The sequence below is a fragment of the Lycium barbarum genome, chromosome 9 (assembly GCF_019175385.1).
Source record: "Lycium barbarum isolate Lr01 chromosome 9, ASM1917538v2, whole genome shotgun sequence".
NCBI lineage: Eukaryota > Viridiplantae > Streptophyta > Magnoliopsida > Solanales > Solanaceae > Lycium > Lycium barbarum.
Window position 1 is genome coordinate 2,702,861 of NC_083345.1, and position 13,877 is coordinate 2,716,737.

Genomic DNA, 13,877 nt, shown 5'->3' on the forward strand with positions numbered 1-13,877 from the left:
AATTATGCATCCTATTTTGAGACGCTTAAAAGATTCGGAATGCGGTTACGCATCCGAGTTAAGACCAATAAAAAGTTCAACAATAAAAGTATAAGCAAATCAAGGCTCAGATGCATAATATATCCAAAATTGGTTTACTCTAAGTATAAGTCAATAAAGCGATGGTGCTAGAACTACCGGACTCGAGAATGCCTGACACTTTCTCCCCGGTCAATAGAATTCTTTATCCGGTCTTCTGTTTTCGCGGACCATAATAAAAGAGCCATTTACTTTTGATTAGGGATTCATAAGGTGACTTGAAACACCAAAACTCAATTTCAAGTAACGACTCTATAAATAAATAATCCCCATTCATACAGTCACTTCAAATGAAAAAAACCCTTTAATAAATAAACTCATTTCCATCAGGGCGCACAAAAAAAGGGGTGTGATAGCAGGTTAGGCTCGTAAACAGAAAGTTCAGTAAAGATCATACCTGGCACATTAAGAGAACATCTTAACTCCTTTGCGAGCATCCATTAAAGCAACATCTTGAGGAATAGAAACAATCCACCATCCTGCCAGCAAGCAAAAAAGCAGTATAAAGAAAAACTCACCATAAATTAATCCTGGACAGTCCATCCGTGAGAAGAGAAGTAATATTTGAAAAACAGAGTGCTGCTGTCATTTGATTGATGAATTAATATTTTAAGCAAAAATTGATTTGAAGAGCACGGGTATCTAAGAATACAACGGAACTACGTTGAATTAAAGTATCATGCTTTCTGTAATCTTATCAAATGGGATGATCATTTATGCTAAAAAGGGTTTCAGTTGCTTCCTTTACGCACAGTCACACACACACACACAATGCCGGTCGGACATGGATTGATTTCTCGTACTCGATATTCATTCTCACACGCCTTCAGAAAGAAGGGTGTCATCCCTCTTTCAACCTATTTGACGATTTTCAAAATTGGGGATTATGTTGATAACAAAGTGAATGGTGCAATTCACAAGGTAATGCCAGTTCTATCATGGACGTACTGGTCGTATTTGGAATGTTACTAAACGCACCGTTGGTGTTGAAGTTAACAAACATGTTCATAACAAAATCTTAAAAACGAAGATCAATGTGAGGATTGAGCATGTTCAGGCTTCCCGGTGCACTGAAGAAGTCAAAGAAAGGATGCAGATAAATGTCAACGTGAACCCCATATAAATAATGTCTCCATATCTTCAAAGCATGAATGACCGCGGCCAACTCCAAATCGTGAGTAGGATAATTCTTTTCATGTTTTCTGAGCTGCCGGGAAGCATAAGCTATCACCCTGCCGTGCTGCATCAACACACATCCTAAACCAATACCAGAGGCATCACAATAAATCACATACCCATCTGGACCCTCCGGAAGAGTCAGTACTGGAGCCGTAGTCAACTTCTCTTTCAGCAACTGGAAGCTACGCTCGCAAGCATCTGACCACTGAAACTTAGCTCCCTTCTGAGTCAGCCTTGTCAAAGGCGCTGAAATGGAAGCAAAATTCTCCACGAATCTCCGATAATAACCAGCCAATCCCAGAAAGCTACGCACCTCTGTCGGCGTCGTAGGTCTAGGACAATTCTTTACGGCCTCGATCTTCTGGGTATCCACCCGGACGCCATCAGCCCCAATAATATGTCCCAGAAATGCCACTGAAGATAACCAGAATTCACACTTAGAAAATTTAGCATATAATTCCTGGTGCCGAAGTGTGCCAAGTACCGTCCTCAAATGGTCCGCATGCTCTGCCTCTGACCGAGAATAAACCAGAATATCATCGATAAATACGATCACAAACATATCCAAGAACGGTCTGAATACCCGATTCATCAGGTCCATAAATACTGCTGGGGCATTTGTCAGCCCAAAAGACATGACTCTGAATTCATAGTGCCCATATCGGGTCCTGAATGCTATCTTGGGAATATCAGCCTCTCGTACCCGTACCTGATGGTAACCCGATCGCAGGTCTTTCTTCGAGAAGTACCTGGCACCCTGCAGCTGATCAAACAAATCATCAATCCTGGGGAGGGGATATTTATTCTTGATGGTTACCTTATTCAACTGCCAATAATCAATGCACATCCGCAGCGAGTCGTCTTTCTTCCTCACAAATAATACCGGAGCTCCCCAGGGTGACGCACTAGGCCAAATGAAACCCTTCTCCAATAAATCTCTCAGCTGCTCTTTCAATTCTTTCAATTCTGCAGGTGCCATTCTGTACGGAGGAATAGAGATAGGCTGAGTGTCTGACAACAAATCAATAGCAAATTCTATCTCCCGCTCGGGGGGAAGACCTGGAAGCTCATCTGGGAATACATCTACAAATTCATTAACCACTGGGACTGACTGAAGAGTCGGTGCCTCTGCCTCTAAATCATGAACACGGACCAGATGATAAATATATCCCTTTCTGATCATTTTCTCAGCCTTGAGGTATGAAATAAACTTACCCCTCGGCGAAGCTGTATTACCTGCCCACTCTATAACTGGCTCCCCTGGGAATTGGAATCGGACTATCTTCTTTTGACAATCAACATTAGCATAGCAAGAAGCTAGCCAATCCATACCCATAATCACGTCAAACTCGATCATATCTAACTCTACCAAATCCGCCTTAGTGCAGCGGCCACAGATAATCACGGAACAATCTCTATAAATCTGACTGGCTATAACAGAATCCCCTACTGGTGTAGCTACCTCAAAAGGCTCTATCGGTTCGGATTCTATCCCAATTTTATCAGCAACGAGTGGAGATATAAATGATAATGTAGAACCAGGATCAATCAATGCATACACATCACGAGAGAAAACCAGTAATATACCTGTGACGACATTAGGCGAAGCCTCCTGGTCCTGTCTGCTGGCTAAGGCATAAATGCAGTTCGAAGGACCGCTAGAACCCGAAGCTCCGCCACGACCCCTGCCGCGGCCTGCTGGTGCTGGAGTACCTCGCCCCGCAGGGCGCATCGCCACCGAGGCTGAAGATGAACCACCGGCCGACCCGGTAGACTGAGCTGAACTGCCTGTACCACCTCTAGCCGGACAGTCTCTCATCTGATGGCCCTGACGGCCGCAAACAAAGCATGCACCCGTAGCTCGGAAACACTCTCCCGGGTGCTGTCTCCCACAGTAGGAACACAAAGGTCTGGGTGGCCTCATCTGACTGCTGGAACCTCTGTCCAACTGTGAACCTGAAGCCCTGGAGCTCGGGCCTGCCCCTGAATATCCGGCACCCTCAGACCTCCTGCGGGTAAACTGTGGGGGTGTACCCCGTGATGATTGAGAAGGATATCTGCTCTGCTGCTGCTGCTGAGGCTGTCTGCCTCGGAAATCCCCAGAATACCCTGCGGACCTGGCCCTCTTGGGCGGCCTCCTGTCCCGATCTCTGTTGGAATAATCGGCCCTGTGTCGGTCCTCCATACCCAGAGCATAGGCCTGTAGTCGGGCGATATCCATATCTGTCTGCAATGCCACCGCCATACAGCCATTAATCAAATAACGGTCTAACCCCATCACGTATCTGTGCATCCGATCGGCCATGTCTGCTACTATGGCAGGTGCATACCGGGCCAGAGAATCAAACTCCAAATTATACTCACGAACGCTCCGACCCCTCTGCTGCAGATGCAAAAATCGATCAACCCGCGCCTGCCGTAACTCTGGGGGCAAAAAGTGGCGGGTAAACGCAGCCACGAACTCGTCCCAAGTAGCTGGGGAAGCACCCTCACCCCTGGATAGCTCCCAGGACTCATACCAGTGAGCAGCAACATCCCGTAGTCTGTGCGAGGCCAACTCAACAGACTCAGTCTCTGAAGCCCTGACCAAGTCTAGTGAGCGCTGCATCCCCCGAATAAAGTCATGGGGGTCCTCGTCGGGCTTAGACCCGAAAAACTCTGGGGGGCCACATAATAGGAACTCTCGAACCCTCAGGCTGTCACGCCTATCGTCATCATCATCATCTCTCCGCCCGCGTCTGCGAGCCTGTCCCGCTACCAGAGTGGTCAATAACTGCACAGCCTCTCTCAGTGTCCTGTCCTCCGCCCCTGGCTGAGGAGCTAGAGGCGCGGGAGCTGGAGCCCCTGGAGCTAATGGTGAAGCTGCTCCAGACTCCTCTGACGATGAAGACGTAGCAGAGTCGGCTGGCCGGGACGTAATATCACGCATCATCTGAGCAAGGGTCCGAGTAACCTTCTGAGCCCGGCTGGTCTCTCCTACTACGCCCTTTTTCTTCTGGGCGGCCATCGCCTTTTTCGGAGGCATCACTGAAAGAAAAACAACAACAGATCAAAACAGAATCATCCTAATAGCACAGTTCTATCGCACGATCTAAGATCAGAAGAAAAGACAACATCCTAAATGTCCTGTAGCCTCCTGTTTATAGATGTGGTGCACAACACACCGATAAACAAGGCTCTACTAGACACGATCTGTGGACACTCCGAGGACAAACCGCTCTGATACCACTCCTGTCACGACCCAACTCCGTAGGCCGTGACTAGTACCCGATCTGGGCACCCAAACACATCTATCAAATACTATCTCAAATTATATCAACTCATTCTAGTATATGGCGGAAGCCGACAAGGCTTTATTTCAAATTTAGGTAATTTGCAGAAAAATTTCGGCAGAGTTTCCTTTGTTTTACGGACTATCCAATATACCCTGCACGCAGAAAATACCAACAAAAGCCACACAGGGCTAACCAAGCAATATATAAACATATGCGGACCGGCCGCCTCGGCGTATAGGATCGCCCAAACAACATATGCGGACCGGCCGCCTCGGCGTATGGGATCGCCCAAACGACATGTACATACATCCATACAGAAAGACCCTAACCCACAAACATGTCCACAGACCTCTAAACAGACCGACAGAATCATATGACAGGACAGGGCCCCGCCGTACCAATGAACGAATATATACAAATGCACTAATAAAAATATATATACCAAAAGCATAAGCTCCGGAAAGAGAGGAGCACTCCGAATAGCAGAAAGGGTGTCCTAAACAGGTGGATCACCAGGCTGTGCGTCCGTACCTGCGGGCATGAAACGCAGCCCCCGGAGAAGGGGGTCAGTACGAAATATGTACTGAGTATGCAAAGCAGAAGGTACAGAAAAAAAATATGAACAATAATCGAATCAGATATATAGAAAATAATACATATAAAAAAATATCAAAATGTTTATTTCCAAAGTATAAATTATGCATAGGGCACAGGAAAATGTGGTCGCCCGCCTGTCGATGGCGCCATAACACAGCATAACACCAGAAAGTTTCAAATCTCCGAATCCCCGTCACACATCACAACACAGCATAACGCCAAACACAGCATAACGCCAAACATAAGTGGAACCCGTCCCTCGAGCGAGGAGCACGGTGAACCATAATCACACCATAACACCGGAATGTATCACAAAGCGCACGACAACAGAACCGGCCCGGGAACCGGCGAACGATATCATAGGGCACGAGCGGAGTAGTGAGGAATCATATGCATAAAATCATCATCATAAATCCAAAAGATAAGTAAAATAGTCATATTTGAAATCGGAACAATAATTACAACATTTTTTTTCCAAAGTTACAGAAATTACCAAAAGGGCGTCGCGGGACCCACGGACGAGTATAGACCCGAACTGAGCCCGCATATGAAAAACATACTCATTTTATATCATACAAACTCCTACAAAAAGTTCAAAGCAATCCGAGCTTTTCTGAGGAAGTTATGGACGTTTGAACTTTTGGACTCGCTAAAGAACAAGCTTTGGAACCAAAAATCAGTTTTCATGAAATCTTTACAAATTATAAACTCCAAGGATATAAGGATCAATGTTATGGCATATGCGCCATAGAATACCAAGGAAACAAATACGAATCATGGACAAGCTCGGATTTGCGAGAATAGAGTTTCCTAGTGGCTCGCATCATGGCCCACTTTAACTAAGGCATGTCAAAAGAAAGGTTACTTTACATACCTCAAACGCTCTCCAATATGATCCAACTCAAGCTAAGTCCAAACTATGCTTCGGGCTGCCCACGATCTAAAAATAAGCCATAAAATGTCAAACATTAGCTAAAGACGTTTTGGGCATTAAATTCCAATTTCGCCCTTAATTCTCCAGAAATTTGGGCAGCATTTCCCCTGTAAATAGGCTACCCCGAGAATTTAACTCGGCCGTATCAATCAACAACAACAACAACAACCAACCTAACAACATTAATAATCAATCCGAAAGGTAATACAACAATAATAGCTCTCTTTTCCATCATTCATCAACTTTCATAAATTCAATTCGACGACTTACCTTCAAGCCAAAATCGACGCTTATACGCTCACATACTAACCCGAACCCATACCAAAAACATTTCAGGACATTCTAAGCAATTTATACAATTTTTCCAACAATCCATAAATTTTTCCAAGGTACCCGAAACAGCCCCTAACCGAGACAGCCCCCCTAACTTTTTCTTCATTTCCAAATCATGGTTCGTATCTACAATTTACATTCTAACAATGCTATTTTCATCAATACACAATTTACATTAAATGTACAACAACTTCCAAATCAGTCCGCAATATTTACAACATCAATTTGAGTCAATAAACTTTCATTTCCAACATAGAATTCATGGCGACGACGGCTAAACAATAAGCGATACTAATTCAATTCTTGGCACATAAGGTGACCCATTTTCGACTAACACTACACATACACATATATGGATGATTCTCAATTGTTCTTCACCTTACAATGATCATAATCAACTAACTAGGCATTAATTCATAATTTCAATCACAACACAACAACACCCATTTACACGGCTCAAGCTCCACATACACAACTCACCTCCAACATTTCATATTTCATGATTTTCCTCCATTATAACATACTACAACATGGATATAACCTTCATAACGCAAAAACAAAATCAAATCTTACCTTTTCTTCTTCAACCTTACAATAGCCTAGGGTTTGCAATTGGATACAACGAATGGTTGGATGACCCAAACAACGCTTCCACGCTACTTAGGGACCTCAAAATAGTGGGTTTGAACCAAAGAAATAATTTTGGGGTGGTTCAAAATGATCTTGATTTTTTCTTGGTCTTGGCCGTGAGTGGTGGAGTTGTTTCTCCAACTTCTTGATATTTTGTTCTAAGTGTTGAGTTGATAAAAAGATGACTTGAAGTCATCTTTTAAGTCCCACAATAATCTTCCAAGTGTCTTTGGGCCCACACATGTGTTGGACCAATTAAAATTGGCCACAACAATGTGTGGGGACCACTTCAATCCACACATCTTTTTTTTTTTTTTGCAAGAGTTTTAATTTTCAAATTTATGAATTATAGTCCCAATTTTTCCTAAGTGTTCAAAGCCAACAATTTGATATATAACTTATATCTCAAAATAAAATCAAATGGTCAAAAGTCCCGACTTCGAATCCCGGAATAGTCTTGGCTCTAAATTATCATAATTAATCCGGGTTGTCCCAATGTATAAAAATACGGGACGTAACACCTGAGTACTGGAAACATCCAGAAGAATTCATGCCCGAGAGATTCTTGAACAGTAGAATCGATTTTAAAGGCCAAGATTTTGAGTTGATTCCATTTGGAGCAGGCCGGAGAGGTTGTCCAGGTATTCAATGGCGAATATATAATTTACGTGATGAGTTCAACAGAAACCAATTTTTTATTTATTTAATACAATTCATCTTAAATGAAAAATTAAATCTTGAATTCGTCTCTGCAGGTATTGCACTTGGGATTGCAACGGTGGAGCTTATACTATCAAACCTTCTATATGCATTTGATTGGGAGTTGCCTTTGGGGATGAAGATAGAAGATATCGACACAGATATTTTGCCTGGGATTACTGTGCATAAGAAAAATGATCTTTGCCTTGTCCCTAAAGTTATATGTAGCCTACACTAATTTGTTTTTTAGTTCGTGCGGAACATCATGTGAAATAAATACAAATATTAGTAAGAATGATCTCCCCCCACCCCCGACCCCCCCCCCCCCACCCCCATGCAATAATTAGTAATGGAAATATCCTTTTTCGATTATGAATTGAATCAAACCACCGAATGATATATTCTTGAAATGAATATATCGACAGTTTTTCCTTTTGAGTTGATAAGTTAAATTTTGATCAAGCATTATTTATTCAAAATAATTTGTACTAATTCAAAGCATTTCCTATATGTTTGGTTATGCACTGCCGTTGATTAGATTATTTTTAGGAAGTTATCAATGAGTAATATTAAACAAGTACGTATTTGTTAAAAAAAACATTTTTTGTTTATGTATATATTGAATATTGAACAATATTTGCTATTGAAGGGTAGTTGGCCTAATTATGTCTAAGTCATAAAAATCTCATTACTCCAAATGCTTCTGTACGATGACCATGAACTAATTAAAGACCAAAAGAATCTAGTACTTAATTACATAATGGAACTATTTTAGCTACTAGAGATTTCAGAACAGTCCTTGTTGATAAGATCTTTTTTAATCTTAAACCATCCATTCGAGCTTTCATCTAGTCCCGAAGTGGTAGAGGATTTGGCGTTCATCTCCCGAGGTAGTAAAGGATTTGGCGTAGTGTAAATTTAAAGATCAAAAAATACAAGAAGGGGGACATAAAACCAAAACCTCGATCCCAAGAAGAGCAATATATATAAAATGTATGAGAGTTGCTAAATGGCCACACCAATTTGACCCAAATTTGACCACACTTATGTAAAAATCATCATAACCTCTATTGTACAATTTTAAATTAAGATAAACTTTGAGAAAAAAGATAGAAATGACAGTAAGTAAGTATAAATTATTAAATTTGTACTAAATAATCATATGAATTTACCTTATTTGGGTCATTGTGGCCAAAATAGTGTGGCCAAAAGACCTTTTAGAAATTTGTATAATGTTGTATATATATTCCTCAGAAACATATGAGAGTTGCTTGCACCAACACCATAGTGTAGGTTATAAATTTCAGAAACATAGCAGAGTTGTTCTACTCCAGTCAATCCCAAACTATTCTGTTCGGACTCTCCAAAAATATTGTCGCACCCATTTCAAATCCTAAAAAATTGCGCTACTTTTAGAGGATCGATCCTATACACACTCATCAACATTTTTAAAGAGTCCGACAACATAGATACCTACCATGCCAATGGTGCTTTTAACCATGAAAAGAATCTGTTGACAGATCCTAAAAACAGTAGTATTCCTCGTATAGTTTTACGTATCTAGCTTTCCAAAGTTCTCAGCTAACAATACTCGGTGTGATCTGATTATTAGCATGTTTCTTCCACCAGCATAATGTTACCATTGGCATTTATTCCTAGTGGACTAGTAACTAGCTTCCAAATTTTGAAAGTAGTTTCCCCTGAAGCAAATAGATGATCAAATGTCTCTGCTCTTGATTTCTGCAAAGGTACACTAACATACCATTTGGAGCCTGGAGGCCAAACCTCTGGACAACAGGTGAATATTCCTATACTACCTCTTGTTGGTCCTTAGGGACGGAGATGGCTAGGTTAGCCGAATGATGGCTAACAGTTGAACCGTATGAGCTAAGAAATTCTCAAGACCTGCTCTAAGGGAAGGACTTGGTCAACAAATTGATCATGATTTTGACAGGTAAATCACCTTTTTAGCACTCTTAAGTGGTATAACTAGAACTTGAATGACACAAACTAGATATAATGACTCTCTGTTCATGAGTATTATGAGTAAATTTCTATTTAAATAAGATCAATGTGTTTGACATATAGCTGCATTAACTGTTGGATAATTATTACCAATTATGCGTGATTCCATAATAGAAAGGTTTAATAGCTAAAGGTCCATGCTTTTGCTTCTCGCCGTAGCTGACCTCTTTTTTTCTTTTTCTCTTTTTTAAAGTTAATTCGGAATTTGAAAATTTTGAAGTTCTTTTTTCAAATTCTGGATCCGCCTCTAATATATCAAACATGGAGGAGTATTAGTGCCCCGTATAAAAGAACAGGAATTATGCTGAGTTCATAGCCAAAAATAAGGGATCATTTTGGTCTTTTTCTCTGTTTTTTTTTTTTTTTTTTTTTTTTTCCGCGAGATCCTCTGGAACTAGAAGGGAAATTGTATTGAAACAACTACTCCATTACAAGTTTATAACGAAAAATGGAGGGCATAAAACTGTACGACCATAATAAACATGGATAACTAACGAAAGCATTAAATTTAACACTGGAGTTTGGTCTTCTTAAATTTCTAGGGATAATTTCTAGCAACTAGGCAAAGAGGTTGTTTCTTATGCATAGTAAGTCCAGGTAAAACATCAGTGTCAATATCTTCAATCTTCATCCCACAAGGCAACTCCCAATCAAAGGCGTAAAGAAGATTGGAAAGTACGAGTTCCACAGTTGCCACACCAAGCGCAATAGCTGGGCACCCTCTTCTGCCTGCTCCAAATGGAATCAACTCAAAATTTTGGCCCTTAAAATCAATATCACTATTCAAGAACCTCTCAGGTATAAATTCATCTGGTTTTACCCATATTTCAGGATCCCTTGCAATAGCGCAAGAGTTAACATGAATTATCGTTTTTGCTTTAATTTCATATCCTTCTAGTATGGAATTTTGCATTGTCTCTCTTGCGACTAACAATGGAGCTGGTGGATACAGTCTAAAGGTCTCTTTTATCACTGCTTTGAAATATGGAAGATTTTGGACATCATCTTCATTCACTATGGATTTTTTGCCAATCGATTCTCTAATTTCTGCTTGAACTTTCTTCATGGCATTTGGGTTCGCTATCAAGGCTGTCATGGCCCAAACTACTGTAGCTGCACCAGTGTCCGTTCCACCAACTAGAATGTTCTACAAGAGGAAGTGCGAGGATAAAATTACAATGCAACATCGTCATATCAATTGAAATTCGGATTAATTACACGAAAGGCACACAACTAAGTATAGTATGATTTTAGGAAAACAATCAAAAGTTTTCTAATTACTTCATTTATTTATTTTCTTATAAACAAAAGTCCACCACTGTGGTGAGGGTAAGGGCTGGTCTCCTACCTGTGAATATTTACCAAACTTATTATTTCACCCTATGTTCCTTAATTTCGTAAGATATCATTCTTGCCAAAATCCGATGAAGTATATAAAGGAAAAATTTCAATAACCTTCCTTCCGTTTGCTTTTATATCACTAACTTTCATTGTGGTGTAAAATATTTCACTCACCTTCTTGACTTTAATTTTTTTTTTTTTTTGGGTAATGAATCTTTTTAGATGAGCATTACTTTTTACAAGTAAAAATATTAGGTGTAATATTTTAAACTACCAACGAAGTTAGTTATATAAAAGGAATATTCCCTAATAAATTTCACTGGATTTTGGGGCAAGAGTGACATTTTAAGAAAAAAGGCTGAGTGATTCTGTCATGAGAAAAAAAAAATTGACGATTTTTCTTGCAAACAGTACTATAAGTTGAAAAACCTTCGTGTATTCACCTCTTGAAATTCTTAAAACAATAGATACAGCACTAGTGTAGGAATACGGATTCTAAAAGATTTTGGGAAAATTCCTTCTGTTTTGTACGTACGTACGTACGTAAGTATATATGTATGTATGTATATGACTCCTTTTTTTTCTCAATCAATTAAAAAAGATCTTTTCATGTATTCGAAATTTTTAAATTTCTCATTATACCATTAATAAAGTATTTTTCTAACTAAGTGATCATAAATATTATGACATGTATATACCACAAGATTAAAAAGTTTTTAATATTTAACAAAAATCTAGCCATCTTTATATTATGATCGTACCACAAACATAACCATCATAAAAACTTAGGCATGCCTGGTGTTACCACCAAGCCAATGAATGTAACGATATACAAACTTGCATATACTCTAATTTTTAACATCTAACCATGATTGATTGATATGAATACTCACTTCGATTTGTTAATTAATTCGTAAAGTTAAATGTTTATCTAGGTGTGAGCACCGAACGTGAGAAAGTATTTACCAGCACGGCCATATAATAGATACAAATGGAGTAGCTCATTACCATGATAATAGCCTTTATATTGTCCAAAGTAAGGTTGATTGGAGTTGATTGCTCTTTCCTCAGTTGGAGCAAAAGATCAACAATATCTCCATCCATGGATTTTGGCCTATTGGGATTGAGATGTTGCTCAATGAGTCCTTCATAAAACTCATCCAAATCCTTAAAATTCTTCTCAAGTCTGTTTATTTTTCCAGAGAGTTTATCAATCCATCCTAAGAGAGGAAAATAATCAGAGACGAAAAAACCTGCCAACATTTCTTCAGTCACTTTTAAAAGTTCATCGAATTTTCTCCGTTCACGTGTTTCTTCATCGTACCTAATACCAAAAGCTATTCTACAAATAATTGTAGTTGTTAGTGAAATCACTATACTGCTCAAATTGGTAATTTTTGAAGTGGCAGCTTGTTGAGATATTTTCTTGATCATTCTAAAAACTTCATCTTCACGAATTGGACAAAAATATTGCACTTTCTTGAGACTAAATAAATGAACAACACAAATTTTTCTAATTTCTCTCCAATAGTCATTGTATGGTGAACAGGCAATATCTTGACCATTGTAAGACAATTTTTGCTGGCCAAGAATAGAAGGTCTACTACAGAACGTTAAATCTTGTATTTTCGTTACCTCTTTTGCTAGATTTGCTGAAGAAATTACTACCATGGTAGAAGAACCAAGTTTCAATGAGAAGATTTTTCCATATTTCTTGGAAAGTTTCCAAAAATAAAGATGAGGGGTCAAACTATCAAATTGATGCAAATTTCCAATGAATGGAAACCCTAAAGGACCTGGTGGTAGATTGTTTTTGCCACTCTTTTTGACTTTAAGAAGAAGGAAACTGAAAATAATGATAAGAAGGGCTATAAAGAGTGGAAAGAACATCATGTTTTTTGGCAAAGTCACTTGAAATGTCTTCTATATCTTGTATTAAAATTTTCTGTCATTTATAGTAATTGTAAAAGGAGCTGGGACTTTGGATCAACGGCCATATTAATATCAAAAAAGGAAATACATATTTATGATATTAAAAATATACAAATAGAAAGAAATTGGCAATTACATAGGAGATAGGAAGGGATACAAGTTGACCTATGGACAATAGTTTTGATTTTGAGAGGTAGTTTGATTTTTAGTATGAAATTGGAAGAGACAAATGATTTTCCAATAATTAATATTCTAAACTTTTTTTTCTTTCTGTATGGTGATTTTCATGAAAGTGACACTGAAAAATTCACAGGCCACGATAATTAAAGCCTGAAAAATGACCTTTGTACTCTAGCAATCTATATATTTGCCTCACCAATGATTGCATAGCATTAGACAAGGCAATTTGATAACTGAATAAATATATTGTACTGTTCCTTTTAGAAGGGGAAGGAATAAACTCATAAATATCAAAACTTTCATTTGGGTCCAAAATTTGGATTTATTATTCATTGATCAAGAAAAACTAAAAAGGAATTCTAAATTATTTTTTTATGACCGGTGCTTCGTATTATCTTTTTGAACCTATAAACATTTCTTTATAATATCAGTTGACTAACTTTACATTAGTCTTCATGAAGTTAATCTAGAGTGGCTAATTACAGTAATTTTGTTAGGCCAGAAGGACTTGAAAACGACATATTTGTTTTAATTTGAAAAACAATGTTCTTACTTTTGACGTATGATCAAATACTTCCCGTTATGACGTAGCTTGTGATTTCTGGCATGTGAGTGGCTAAAAGGGTTCTCAATTAGCCAAACAAAAATTGTGCTTTTCCCTCCGTGATTTCATC

The 13,877-nt window shown here is 39.1% G+C and overlaps 3 protein-coding genes across 3 annotated transcripts; 1 reads left to right on the top strand and 2 right to left on the bottom strand.

Moving 5' to 3' along the window:
• Positions 1-570: 570 nt before the first annotated feature.
• On the bottom strand, positions 571-7,110 carry LOC132611071 (uncharacterized). The gene is made up of 4 exons (XM_060325487.1): positions 6,970-7,110; positions 6,004-6,069; positions 4,975-5,063; positions 571-4,284 (listed from the first exon to the last, which is right to left on the bottom strand). The coding sequence occupies exon 4, from the start codon at positions 4,280-4,282 to the stop codon at positions 1,097-1,099; it is 3,186 nt and encodes a 1,061-aa protein (XP_060181470.1). The 5' UTR covers positions 4,283-4,284; positions 4,975-5,063; positions 6,004-6,069; positions 6,970-7,110; the 3' UTR covers positions 571-1,096.
• A 356-nt stretch (positions 7,111-7,466) lies between these two features.
• LOC132611076 (cytochrome P450 71A1-like) lies at positions 7,467-8,293 on the top strand. The gene is made up of 2 exons (XM_060325490.1): positions 7,467-7,667; positions 7,782-8,293. Exons 1-2 carry the CDS (start codon positions 7,577-7,579, stop codon positions 7,961-7,963), a joined length of 273 nt encoding a protein of 90 aa, XP_060181473.1. The 5' UTR covers positions 7,467-7,576; the 3' UTR covers positions 7,964-8,293.
• Positions 8,294-10,139: 1,846 nt separating this feature from the next.
• Positions 10,140-13,046, bottom strand: LOC132611073 (6,7,8-trihydroxycoumarin synthase-like). The gene is made up of 2 exons (XM_060325489.1): positions 12,100-13,046; positions 10,140-10,897 (listed from the first exon to the last, which is right to left on the bottom strand). Exons 1-2 carry the CDS (start codon positions 12,982-12,984, stop codon positions 10,289-10,291), a joined length of 1,494 nt encoding a protein of 497 aa, XP_060181472.1. The 5' UTR covers positions 12,985-13,046; the 3' UTR covers positions 10,140-10,288.
• Between the last annotated feature and the right edge of the window lie 831 nt (positions 13,047-13,877).